Source organism: Herpailurus yagouaroundi, unplaced genomic scaffold (assembly GCF_014898765.1).
Source record: "Herpailurus yagouaroundi ecotype Mexico unplaced genomic scaffold, PumYag 205, whole genome shotgun sequence".
In the NCBI taxonomy this organism is placed as follows: Eukaryota; Metazoa; Chordata; class Mammalia; order Carnivora; family Felidae; genus Herpailurus; species Herpailurus yagouaroundi.
In genome coordinates, this window is record NW_024412436.1 from 11,302,186 (window position 1) to 11,314,620 (window position 12,435).

Below are 12,435 nucleotides of genomic sequence, written 5' to 3' on the forward strand. Positions count from 1 at the left end.
CAAGTGGGGGAGGGGCAGAGAGAGAGGGAGACACAGAATCCGAAACAGGCTCCAGGCTCTGAGCAAGTGGTCAGCACAGAGCCTGATGTGGGGCTTGAACTCATGAACCGTGAGATCATGACCTGAGCCGAAGTCGGGTGCTTAACCGACTGAGCCACGCAGGCACCCCTACAGCTGGTCTTTCTCATGAAGCAGGCCGACCTCCTGTGAATTTTATCTTATTCAGATAAATGGAACACTGATATCCAGGTTCCACTGGACTCACGCAGCCCAGATTTCCTTAGACTTTGTCTTCCTCTGAGAACAGTGGCAACTATCCAGGTCATAAAGCAGCTTTCATTGGCCCCAACCCATACCTGCAATGCGAAACCTTTAGCTTACGTGAGCTGGCTTTCCACCCATATATTTTCCAAATGGATGCCCATCACGTGCCTAGTCTGTCAGGGGCCGTACTGCTTCACATAGGCCCCTGTGGGCCACCATCCTGTCTTTCTTGCTTCTCGTTGGGCACTGCCCCCAGAGTTCTGGAGCCGCCATGGTGCCAGCCTTGGATAAGCCGGATGGCCCCGGGGAAGAAGGCATCGCTCCCGTGTGTTACTCTGTGTCAGAAGCCTTCCAAAATGGCGCCGTTTGTGCCTCAGGGCTCTCCAGTGTCTACTAAAGAATTCTGTGAGCGAACAGTTAGATTAACCTTGTCCACTCCCAGCTGGTTACAGTTTTAGGACCTCCATCCACAGGCAGTTTTAGGTTAAGCAAGGCACACACCCGCATCACGTGTATACCGGCTGGATCACAGAGGCTGTCCCTTCAGCTGGCAACGGGTGGTTCTCTGCGGGCTCCTTCCCCGAGCTCTCCCCTGATGAGAGAACTCTCCATCTCTCACATGGCTAAATGCCCAGTGCTTCCAGAAGCTCCTCTAACACACGTGCCAGAAACAGGGGCTGGTTTTGCCGGTGCTTTATTGTACAAGCCAGAGCCCCTGTCACTGAAGGAGGTTTGCCCCATTTTGCACTCCGCTCCCCAGCGTCGCACAGTGAGACCTGCTCACACTGTTTGCGGGACAGATGGCGTAATGCCCAAACCACAGCAACTTCACGTTACTCCGTTTGAAAATGCATTAGGATAGCTTGGTCTGTACCAAGCTGTTAGTTCTTCTGTGGTACCAGAATCCAGATCGTTCATGCCTTGAGAGGTTGGCACCCTTGAGGGGAACATTGCTGAGTGAAGGCCGTTCCTGCAGAGCAGACGGCTTCCCCAAAGAGGAGGCAAGAAAAGTCTCCTCCCAGAAGCGTGCAGGTCTGTGAAGCAGTTGTGAGAAGGGAGTCAGCAACACCCTTACAAATGAATAAACTCAAGGGAAGTGCTTTTCCCCTGTGGATGCATGTATTTCAATCTGTCAACTCAACAGTGTCAAGAAGGCATGTCCTTGGGACCTAGAAGACAGAGGCGCGAGAATTGCCCTCACCCAGTGGGGCTGGTGTCCTCTGCTCAACCCTGTTTCTAATGGGGTAAAAACAAAGACAAAAACACAGATGTGGTCCACATTGGGCCATGGATGCTGATGTCTTGGGACCCTGGTCCCCAATACTTAGGCTGGCCTCAGGAGGTCACTCACTAGCGACCCATTAGGTGACAGTAAGAAAGGATGTTCACAGACCAGTAGGATGTAAATAGGAAGGAGGCAGGGTCAGTGGGAAATTCCATTTGAGTGTCCAGACTCGGCCCAAATTCACGATTTTAATCTGCCTCTTCTCTTCCTTTCTGTTCGTGCTGCCTTTTCACTCTCCTCTCTCTGCCTGGTGGCCAGTGGGTAAATGCAGGGGTCTGGAGCCTGGGGGCAGAGCAGGGAGTCTGGGAGGTCAGAACCCTTGGAGCTGGCCTGCGACCTAGCAACTCTTGCCCAGCGGGTCAAGCTGTCGGCCTGAGGCTCTACAACACCTTCCGGCAGCTTACAGGTAAAGTGGATAGAAAGTGGGATGCTTTCCGGAATGCAGTGTGGCTCCAGGGTCATATCCTTAATGTGAGTGATGGGGCAACTGGAGGATCTGTCGGTTGAGCGTCCAACTCTGAATTTCAGCTGAGGTCAGGATCCCAGGGTCGTGGGATTGAGCCCCGCCTCCGGCCCCATGCTGAGCATGGAGTGTTGCACTCTCTTGCTCTCTCTCGCTCTCTCTCTCTAAAAAACAGAATGCGAGGGTTGCCAACGTGGGTTTTGTTTTGGTTTTTTTTTTTTTTTTGGCATTTAAATGTTCATTGTTACCTTGATCTGGGTCTCTGACACCCACCTGAATTCCGTGTGCGTGGTCTCCATTCTTCAATACCGATGGTGTATCACTTAAAGGAAAACACTGTCGTGTTTCTGGAGGAAAGCAGGCCTGCGTGCAGCAGCATGGGTAGCCGTGTGCCCGTGTTTCTGGTGTCTATGTCTGCTGTGACTCTTGCCACCCACAGGACTCTCTCTCTTGCAGATTGTCCCGGAGCTTAATTAGTCTTCTGGATTAACTAAGCTCCTTTCTTTCCACACTTCATTAAGAACTGACGTGAGGGAAAAGGCAGTCTCGTCTTGCTTTATTCTGAGCCCTCGCAGTGTGGGTGCTGAAGGACCCCCACGCGAGTTACCAGTGGACACCTGTGGTGTCTCTCTCACGGGAAGCAGGGCGTGAAAGAAGGTTGTCCTGTGGTGCTGTCGTCAGGCTGCCCGACGTGGTGAGTCAGAGCTGGCTGCCTCTGTCTCCTGCAGAAGGACGTGGTTCACAGATGCCCCACTTTCTGCCTGCAGGGTTCCTCCCCACCTTTCTGGAAAAGGAGCATATTTAACACTGCTCAGGAAAGGCGTGGCCTTTTTCTTGTGAAATTCTCGGGCTGACGCTGCAGCGTGATGCGGGTATCGTATTTCATCAGAGGACCTGTACCCCTCACCAGTTGGGAGGGTTGCCTCTCCAGAGGGTCAACGAATAATGAGCCATGGATCCTGGACCACCCTTTCAGAAAGGAATTCAGAGTTTTGTTGGGTGTTTTAGGGACCTCAGCAAATAAACACCACGTAGGGGAATCCCAGCCAAGGAGACGGGACGGTGCTGTCACTGTGGAGGTGTGGGAGTCACAGTGACTGGGGACGCCCCCCAGGCTGGAGGGCGCTTTCCTTATCGTGTGTAGTATTAGATGTCCTTGTGTCATTGGCTTTAACGATGATGTCACAATGCGCTTTACCCGCGTGTGTCCCTCACTGGATAGAGTGTGACCTCGCACCTGTATGGTACCCGACGTGCTCGGTACCGTGTCTCCTGAACGGGCCCCTGCAGATAACGGGCCCAGCCTCACACCCCCTTCAGAAGGACGGGCTCTGCTTCTGGATGAAACAGGAGGTGATCCAGGCAGTTGCCCATAGCTGTTTCCCGGTGCTCGAGTGAGCCTATAGCTCGGGATTTGTCCCTCGCCGGTTTCCATTATGCTGATTTCTGCTCTCCCCTTGCGAAACATCTCAACTAAAAGAGAGACAACGCAGAATGTCCACTCAGGAAGAGATCGCTGAATAGCAAGGAAATTGCCACCCACCTTCACGCTCAGCTTGCTGACTCTTTGGTGCTGTGTCTGGGATGAGACCGCGTTATGTTGTTACTCTAGAACACAGGTCAAAAATAACACCCTTTTTTCCGTAAAGGAGCAGAGAGTAAACATTTGTGGCTTGATGGGCCGCTTGGGCTCCATCGCCACTACTCGACTCTGCTGTTGCAGCACGAGAACAGCGAGAGGCAATATGTTAACAAACAGGTGTGGCTGTGTTCCGATAAAACTTTATTTACAAAAACAGGTGGTGGGCTGGATTTGGCCTGCAGGCCCTGCGCTAGAGGACCACCTGCTCATCGTGCTCTTTTTGAATTATTACCATTACCATTTGTTCACTCTCCCATTCTTTTGTCTAATAAAAGGTCGGTTTATTTTTTAAAGGAAGACATTGTTCCAAAACCCATTTTATTTTTGTTTTTAATTTTTTTTTTAACGTTTATTTATTTTTGAGACAGAGAGAGACAGAGCATGAACGGGGGAGGGTCAGAGAGAGGGAGACACAGAATCCGAAACAGGCTCCAGGCTCTGAGCTGTCAGCCCAGAGCCCGACGCAGGGCTCGAACTCACGGACCGCGAGATCGTGACCTGAGCCGAAGTCGGACGCTTAACCGACTGAGCCACCCAGGCGCCCCGCAAAACCCATTTTAAAAGGTGTGTGCAGGGACGCCTGGGTGGTTCAGTCGGTTAAGCCTCCGACTTCATGATCTCACAGTGCATGGGATTGGGCCCCATATCGGGCTCTGTGCTGACAGCTCAGAGCCTGGAGCCTGCTTCGGATTCTGTCTCCCTCTCTCTCTGCCCCTCCCCCGCTCGTGCTCTGTCTCTGTCTCTCTCTCAAAAATAAATAACCATTGAAAAGAAATAGAAAATAAAATAAAAGATGTATGCAGGGTGGGGCGGAAAGGAGGTGAATATGTGTGCCGGGCACATGGGGGCTTGGAAGACTGGCCCAGGCCTTCCCCAGACCGCAGTCGGGTCCTGCCCCCCACCCACGCCATCCTGCGCTGCAAGGACCCCTCCCACATGGCCCCTAAGTCGCCCATCCAGCCTGGAGCTGGGCCTTGGGGGCCACTGGCCCTGCACCTGTGTGTTTCCCTTCCTCCTGCCTCAGCCGTAACACAGAGACGCAGACTGAGTCCTTGCCGACTCTTGCCCTGGAAACTCTTTTGAATCTTTTTATTTTCCTACCCCAGCCACCAAGTTAAATCCGCAGTTTTCAGCCTTTAGTACCCTGCCCCTTCTTTCACCTTCCCTCCCCAACTTAACTGTCTTTGTTCCAAGTTAAAAGAGCATCACGAGGCAGAAGAGAACCCAAGCTTTATAGCCGCCATTTTTCATTCCCATAAGGCTATGTTTTAGAGTCGAGAGAGGCCCGTGCGAAAGAGTCTTGTCAGCAGTTTTACTGGCTTTCCTCGAGGAGAGCTAAAACGCCGGTTGCCAAGCAACGTGCCCTGGCTTCTTCCGACAGTGTGGACTTGGGGGAAAAAAAAATCATCCTACGATTGACTGGTGAAGGGGGAGCCGGGTGGAAATGCACAGGGCAGACAGTGCGACGTAACCGTGTTCTGCCTGCTCCTCCTGGCCCCTCTTCCTGAGGACGGACACGCGGTCACACGCAGGAGGGAGCGTGCCCTCAGCAGAGCACGACGGTTAGCAGGCATTCACACCAGGGGACTTCGTGGGACACGTGATCCTCATCAGCCGCAGGTTCCGTGTTTGCGAATCACGTTCAAACTCAGCTCGAGTGGCGCCTTTGCTGTCGTTTGCGGACGTGCACAGCGGCCCAAACGTGGGGTGGCTTGATGTGCCGTCCCCAGCTGAGATGGGACAAGCCAGCCCTCTGCCTCCTTGTCTCGCCTCTCTTCTTGTAAACAAGGCTCCTCTTCAGAGTCCTGTTTGGTGCCACGTTGTTTGTATCTGTGTGCTTTTTGTTGGTGGTTTCACTGCCTTTGAAAAGGCCCCCAGGCACAGTGCTGTGGGGGTGGCCCGGCGTTCGTTGGTGCGAGAAGGCAGTGACGTGCCTTACGGAGAAAATATGTATCTTCGAGAAGCCTCGTTCAGGCATGAGTTGTAGTGCCGTTTGGCATGAATTCAGGGTTAACGAGTCAACAATATGGTACATCCAGAAAGAGGAAGAGGGAATTCACGGACCTGTGCGTCAGGCTGCTTCAGAAAGAGTTAAGTAACATCTAAAATGCATGGTGAAACTACAGATAAAAGGCTCTCTTTATGGATTCATAAGATGAATGATCAAATTAAAAACAAAAACAAAAAAACATCAGGGCGCCCGGGTGACTCCCTCGGTTGAGCGTCTGACTTCGGCTCAGGTCACGATCTCACTGCTAGTGGGTTCGAGCCCCGTGTCGGGCTCTGTGCTGACAGCTCAGAGCCTGGAGCCTGCTTCAGAGTCTGTGTCTCCCTCTCTCTCTGCCCCTTCCCGGCTCATGCTCTGTCTCTCCCTCTCTCTCTCTCCCTCAAAAATAAAAACATGAAAAATAAATAAATAATTTCAAAATTTCAAAAAAAAAAAAAAAAAAGCATAGTGGACAATATTGTGAGGCTGAGAAAGCCAAAGAAATTTATGTTCTTATTACCTAGGGTCAGAAAAATAAACCCTCCTCAGCTAGTGTTTTGTTCTAAAGAAATAGTGTGCGCAGTTCATCATTTGTAAGGAGTATGTGTTAAATCAGGTGTTCTAAACAGAAACACGTGAAACAAGGTTATGTATTGATCGATTCATTGACGGGAAACTGACCAGTGGCCCCGAGGAACCGTTCCCATCTGGACTCACTGCTTCAGGGTTCACAGAGACTTAATAGACCACAACCACCTCGGACAGTAAGAATTGACTGCAGCGGTCACGACTTCCCACTGATGGGATCTGTCTTCCACTCGAAGACACAGTGAAGACAAAACCCTAGACTCAGGCAGCTGCAGGCTCTCCGCGAAGAGTGTGTGCCGGGGGTGGGACCCGACCGCCCGTCTGGCTGTCAGCTCTGGTGGCATCCGTGACCTGCCTGCTGGACACATTTTGAAGGCAGATGAGTGTTTGCAGCGAGGCCTCGATCCTTCTGCACACCCCCTTCCCTGTCTCAGTCCGTTGAGGCCGCGCTGAAAAAATAACCACAGATGGAGGGCCTCAAACAGCAGACATGTATGTCTCAGAGCTGGAGGTTCAACAAGGCGTTAGCAGGTCTGGTGTTCGGTGAGGCAGCTTCCTGGTTCATAGACGGCTTCCTTCTGGTGACAGCCTCCGATGGCGGAAGGGAGCGAGCAAACTCCCCTGGAAGTCTCCCTTATAAGAGCGCTGTTCTCGTCGATGACAGCACTGCCCTTGTGACTGGTCACCTCCCGAAGGCCCCCCCCCCCGATGGCATCACTTTGGGGGTTAGCTTGCTTGCGTTCAGTCCGCAACACTCTCCTTCCACGACTTTCATCACTGACGATTTCGGCTGAAGGAAAACCCTGATGCGTTTTTTTTTTTTTATTGCCCTGGAACTGAGCCAGAGTGAGCCCGGCGTCCCGAACTGACACCTTAATTGGTTCCAGATGGAAAAGGCAAACTCTGGCTCTCACCCCGCAGTCTTCCTCCCTGAAGGCCCCATGCAGGTCACATGTGAAAGGGTTTCCCCGTTTCCAAGGCCTGATCTCTGAAGACGGCAGCCTGCCTCTCACACCGGGTCTGCCAAGCTGGACGGTCCCTCTCCAGGGAGCTCTGCGGGGGTGGCCGGCTGACAGCCGAGTGGGGACACGGACGTGAGGACGAGCCGCCGGAACCTGGCATTCTGAACACAACGCACAGCGATGCACACAGGGCACAGGAGACGCAGAGGCTGCCTCTGCCTTCGGGATCAGGGAAGCTTCCAGAGGTGAAATGACATCTGGCAGCAGTTGAGAGGAGAGGGCTGATGATGACGTAAGCAGAAGCCTTTTAAGAGCGAGGCAGGGGGGCGCCTGGGTGGCGCAGTCGGTTAAGCGTCCGACTTCAGCCAGGTCACGATCTCGCGGTCCGTGAGTTCGAGCCCCGCGTCAGGCTCTGGGCTGATGGCTCAGAGCCTGGAGCCTGTTTCTGATTCTGTGTCTCCCTCTCTCTCTGCCCCTCCCCCGTTCATGCTCTGTCTCTCTCTGTCCCAAAAATAAATAAACATTGAAAAAAAACAAATTAAAAAAAAAAAAAAAAAAAGAGCGAGGCAGGGAGACTGTTGGGACACGTGCAGGAATGGAAACACATGCACCATGGCTCCAGGTCAGTTTTGGAAGAGCCTGCAACCACCGTCTGTAAAGTCCTGAGCCTCATTATCACCACTCAGGGCCCTGGCCCCACACGGCACCTGCGGAGTCCCCAAGAGGAGGCCTTTCTAGAAAGGTCTGCGTTCTGTGGCTGACGGATTGAGTGCTCGGGCCCGTGTCTCTGTTTCTCCACTCGTAATCGGGAACACAGACACCTTCTCCTGCATTGCCGCCACGTGCAGGCACGAGAGGAAGAGACAGATGGTGATAAAGTGCTTGCCACTCTCGCAAACAAACTGGGTACATTGCAGACACACGGATCTAACACGCAGGTTCGTGGCTGGCAAACCACTTTGCCTTGCAGGGACCCCTCGCGCACAGACACTTGAAAAGAAGGGCTGTGTGTGCACACGGCCTGCCGAATCAGTCACGGAGCCGTCTTCTCCCTTCCTCCAGTTCCTATCCCCAGGTCCCGTCGTCCACAGCGCCCGGTGGGCGCACACAGAAGCACGGGCTTACCCAGGAGCAGGACACGAGTACCAAGGGAGGTGTGTCACGTGGATTCCATCCTTGGGGTTAGAAGCCCTTGCTCGGCTGCCCGCTACAAACAGCGGTGTGCTAGAAAATGATGTTAATTAATTAGTACGCCCTTTTTTTTAAAAATGGGGGGAAAAAAAAACCCTGCTGCCCACAACAAAAAAGCCATGTGTAGGCCCGCGGTCCTACCCTGACAGCCAACGTGAAGCATGACCCACTAATGCAGCCTTAATTCACTTTGTTTGGCAGAGAGAGCAAACTCACCATGCTGTTGCGAGAGTCCCTGGGGAACGTGAACTGTCGCACCACCATGATCGCGCACATCTCGGCGGCCGCCGGCAACTACGCAGAGACCCTGTCCACCATCCAAATCGCCTCGAGAGTCTTGAGGATGAAGAAAAAGAAGACGAAGGTAGGGAGCTCCCAGGGGGTGCAGTGGGTGTAGATGCTTTGGGAGCCCTACCCTGGAGCCGAGCCGGTATTCCTAATCCCCGAGCGCAGGGGGCGGGGGGGGGGGGGGGGCAGGCGATGCTGACGATAGTCGGGTGGCGGGGGGAGGATGATGAAGTCCGCGTCCCCTAGCCCCGCCAGCTGCTGGTCATCCAGCCTGGACCCCTAACCGGGAGCACTAGGCCCACGTCAGGCATCTGGGTAGGACGGGAAACACTCCGTGTCTCCTTCCCTGCCCTGGTCCCACGTAGATAGAGACCCTGTCCTGCGACTGGCTGAGCCCATCTTTGGATTAGTGCTTTGCTCACGTGGTGCTACTTCTCCTGCATTTCCAGGAATCATTTATGGGCTCCTGGGCTTTGCCACATGAATACAGTGGTTTCTTGTGGATGCGAGGAGCCTGGCAGAAACTACCAGCCTTGCTTTCTCGGGCAGAGGCAAAGCCAGGACCCTGGTGGCATGACCAGAACGTGGCAGAAAGCCATCACAACTGTGGTCACCAGGCCAGCTGGTGAAGCAGGAAGCTTTTTTCCTTTTTGTGTCTTTCTGTGTATGGCGGGGAGTGGGGGAGGGGGGGGGTCAAAAACGGGCCTTGACAACCTGTGTGACGCAGGATACCACAGACGGCTGGGGTATGCCACGGTAGTGACCTGTCTGCCCTCAGGAGGTCACCCGGGGCCCGGGCTGGTCACCTGTCCTGAGCAGGCTCTGTTCCCCAGCGTGCCACATGGGCCGTTCTCACTAGAGGCCGCGGTGTGGTGGCAAGCTGGGGCACGCCGGCCTGACGCACCACGAGGAACAGCCTGACGCAGGGAGGGGAACCGGGGTGGCCTGGGGGGCCTGTTCGGAGTCGCTGTGGGCTCGCCGGGAGGCCCGCCCCCGCTAACCTCCCCGCTCTCATCTTCAGTACACGTCAAGCTCGTCCGGTGGGGAGAGCTCCTGCGAGGAAGGCAGGATGCGAAGGCCCACCCAGCTGAGACCCTTCCACGCCAGGGCCGCGGGGGACCCGGACTTCCCCATCCCCCCGCTGTCCAGCGACCCCGACTACTCCTCGAGCAGCGAGCAGTCCTGCGACACGGTCATCTACATCGGGCCCAACGGCACGGCCCTCTCCGACAAAGAGCTCACCGACAACGAGGGCCCCCCAGACTTTGTCCCCATCGTGCCCGCCCTGCAGAAGGCACGGGGCGACGGCCGGCCCCCGGAGGCCGGAGGGGCTGCGGCCGGCAAGTCGGAAAGGGACTGTCTGAAGTGCAACACGTTTGCCGAGCTGCAGGAGAGGCTGGACTGTATCGACGGCAGCGAGGAGCCCAGTCAGTTTCCTTTCGAAGAGCTGCCGGTCCAGTTTGGGGCCCAGCAAGCGGGCAAGGGTCCCCCGTTAAGCCAGGCGGCTGGGGCCAACCCACTCTGTGAGTCTGAGAAGGAAGAGGCCGGGTCCGACGGGCAGCCGACTGACAGAGAAGGCACCGACCCTCCCGCCTCCAAGATGCAGAGGAATCACTCGCCGGGCCCCACCCCGGCTCTGCCCGGCAGCCCCAGCCCTGCCTCGCCCAGGAGCATCCCGGGCAGCGGCGGTGGCCAGCACGCTGCTTCCCAGCTCACGCAGAGCCCCAGCCTCCAGAGCAGCCGAGAAAGCCTGAACTCCTGTGGCTTCGTGGAAGGCAAGCCCAGGCCGATGGGGTCCCCGCGGCTGGGCATCGCCAGCCTGTCCAAGACCTCCGAGTACAAGCCGGCCAGCTCTCCCTCCCAGAGGTGCAAAGTCTACACCCAGAAGGGTGTCCTGCCCTCTCCTGCTCCCCTGCCATCCTTCAGCAAGGACGCCTGCACGGCATCCAGCGAGTCCCTGCTGCAGCCTGAGGTGCGAACCCCCCCGGTTGGAATGAGCCCCCAGGTTCTGAAGAAGTCCATGTCCGCTGGGAGCCAAGGGTTCCCCGAAAGCCCGGTCGATGACGAGCACCAGGGGGCCACCTCTCCAGACCCCAAGAAGGAGGTCCTGAGCACCACGACGGTGACGGTGCAGCAGCCCCTGGAGCTGAACGGCGAGGACGAGCTGGTGTTCACACTGGTGGAGGAGCTGACCATCAGCGGCGTCCTGGACGGCGGCCGCCCCACCAGCATCATCAGCTTCAACAGCGACTGCTCCGTGCAGGCCCTGGCCTCGGGCTCCCGGCCCGTCAGCATCATCGGCAGCATCAGCGAGGATCTCGAGTGCTACTCCAGCGTGGCCCCCGTGTCCGAGGTCAGCATCACGCAGTTCCTGCCCCTCCCGAAGCTGACCCTGGACGAGAAGGCCCGCGAGGCCGGGAGCCAACGTTCCTCCATCAGCTCCTGGCTGAGCGAGGTGAGCGCCGGCAGCGATGGCGAGCAGTCCTGCCACAGTTTCATCGCTCAGACGTGCTTCGGGCACGGGGAGGCCATGGCCGATCCTCCGGCCTCGGAGCTGGGCGGCGGCATCCAGAGCAGCCCTGTGGTGTGCCGGGAGAAGCCCGAGGCGGGCCCCGACGGTTTGCTCATCCTGTCTGACGTGGGGGAGGACTCTTTTGACAAGGCGACCCCCATCCAGGGCTGCAAGATATCCACGCTGGGCAAGGCCATGGTCACCATCTCCAACACAGCAGACCTGAGCAGCTGCGAAGGGTACATCCCCATGAAGACCAACATCACAGTCTACCCCTGCATTGCCGTGAGCCCCCGGCCCGTCCAAGGGCCCGAGGTGTCCATCGCCCCCGCGGTGAGCTCAGCGCCCAGAGCAGCCCAGCCCCAGGACAGCCGGGAAACCGGTGCGAAGACAGAGATGAGATTTGAGGACCCTTGGCTAAAACGGGAAGAGGAGATAAAGAAAGAGAGCGCCTATCCCGGTGAAGAAGGGGCCGGGTGTGAGGCCGCCACAGGCCCCCCCGCAAAGCCTGAGGCCAGAGCAGAGCAGCACAGGAAGGCCAGCCCTGGGGACAGGCTGAGCAGCAGCAGCGGTGAGGTGTCCGCTTCCCCCGGGAGCGACAACCTCAGGAGGGTTGCGGATGGCTGTGAGATGGCCCTGCCCGGTGTGGCCGCCCAGAGCCCCGTGCACCCCAACAGAGGCCTGAAGTCCAGCAGCCTTCCCAGGGCTTTCCAGAAGGCCAGCCGGCAGGAGGAGCCGGGCAGTCCGTTCTACCACTGCGCCGCGGAGACCAACGGGCTGGGCAGCGCCCAGGGCGCGTCGCCCTGCAAGGCGGCCCTGGAGAGGAAGGCGGCGTCGCCCAAGCACTGTATGCTGGCCCGGCCCAAAGGGACGCCCCCTCTGCCGCCGGTCCGCAAGTCCAGCCTGGACCAGAAGAACCGGGCCAGCCCCCAGCACAGCGCCTGCAGCAGCGGCACCAGCAGCCCGTCGCACCCCCCGGCGCCCCTCCTGGCCCCGTTCCCGGATGAGGCCGGCGGCCAGGCCAAGGAGGCCAGCAGCAGCAGCCGGCTGTTCAGCGCCAAGCTGGAGCAGCTGGCCAGCAGGACCAACTCCCTCGGCAGGGCCACCGTCAGCCACTACGAGTGCCTGTCGCTGGAGAGGGCCGAGAGCCTGTGCGCGGGGAGCTGGCGGGCGCACGCGGGCAAGGACAGCACGATGCCCCGCGCGGGGAGGAGCCCGGGCCGCGGGGGCGCCGGGGCCTCGCCCACCGCCCT

The 12,435-nt window shown here is 57.1% G+C and overlaps 1 protein-coding gene across 1 annotated transcript in view; it reads left to right on the top strand.

Moving 5' to 3' along the window:
• KIF26B (kinesin family member 26B) overlaps positions 1–12,435 on the top strand; it is a 481,358-nt gene that overhangs the window by 451,100 nt on the left and 17,823 nt on the right. Inside the window, exons 11-12 of the mRNA XM_040451654.1 lie at positions 8,584–8,746; positions 9,692–12,430. Of these exons, the coding sequence (XP_040307588.1) occupies positions 8,584–8,746; positions 9,692–12,430 (2,902 nt within the window). The remainder of the gene's footprint in view (positions 1–8,583; positions 8,747–9,691; positions 12,431–12,435) is intronic.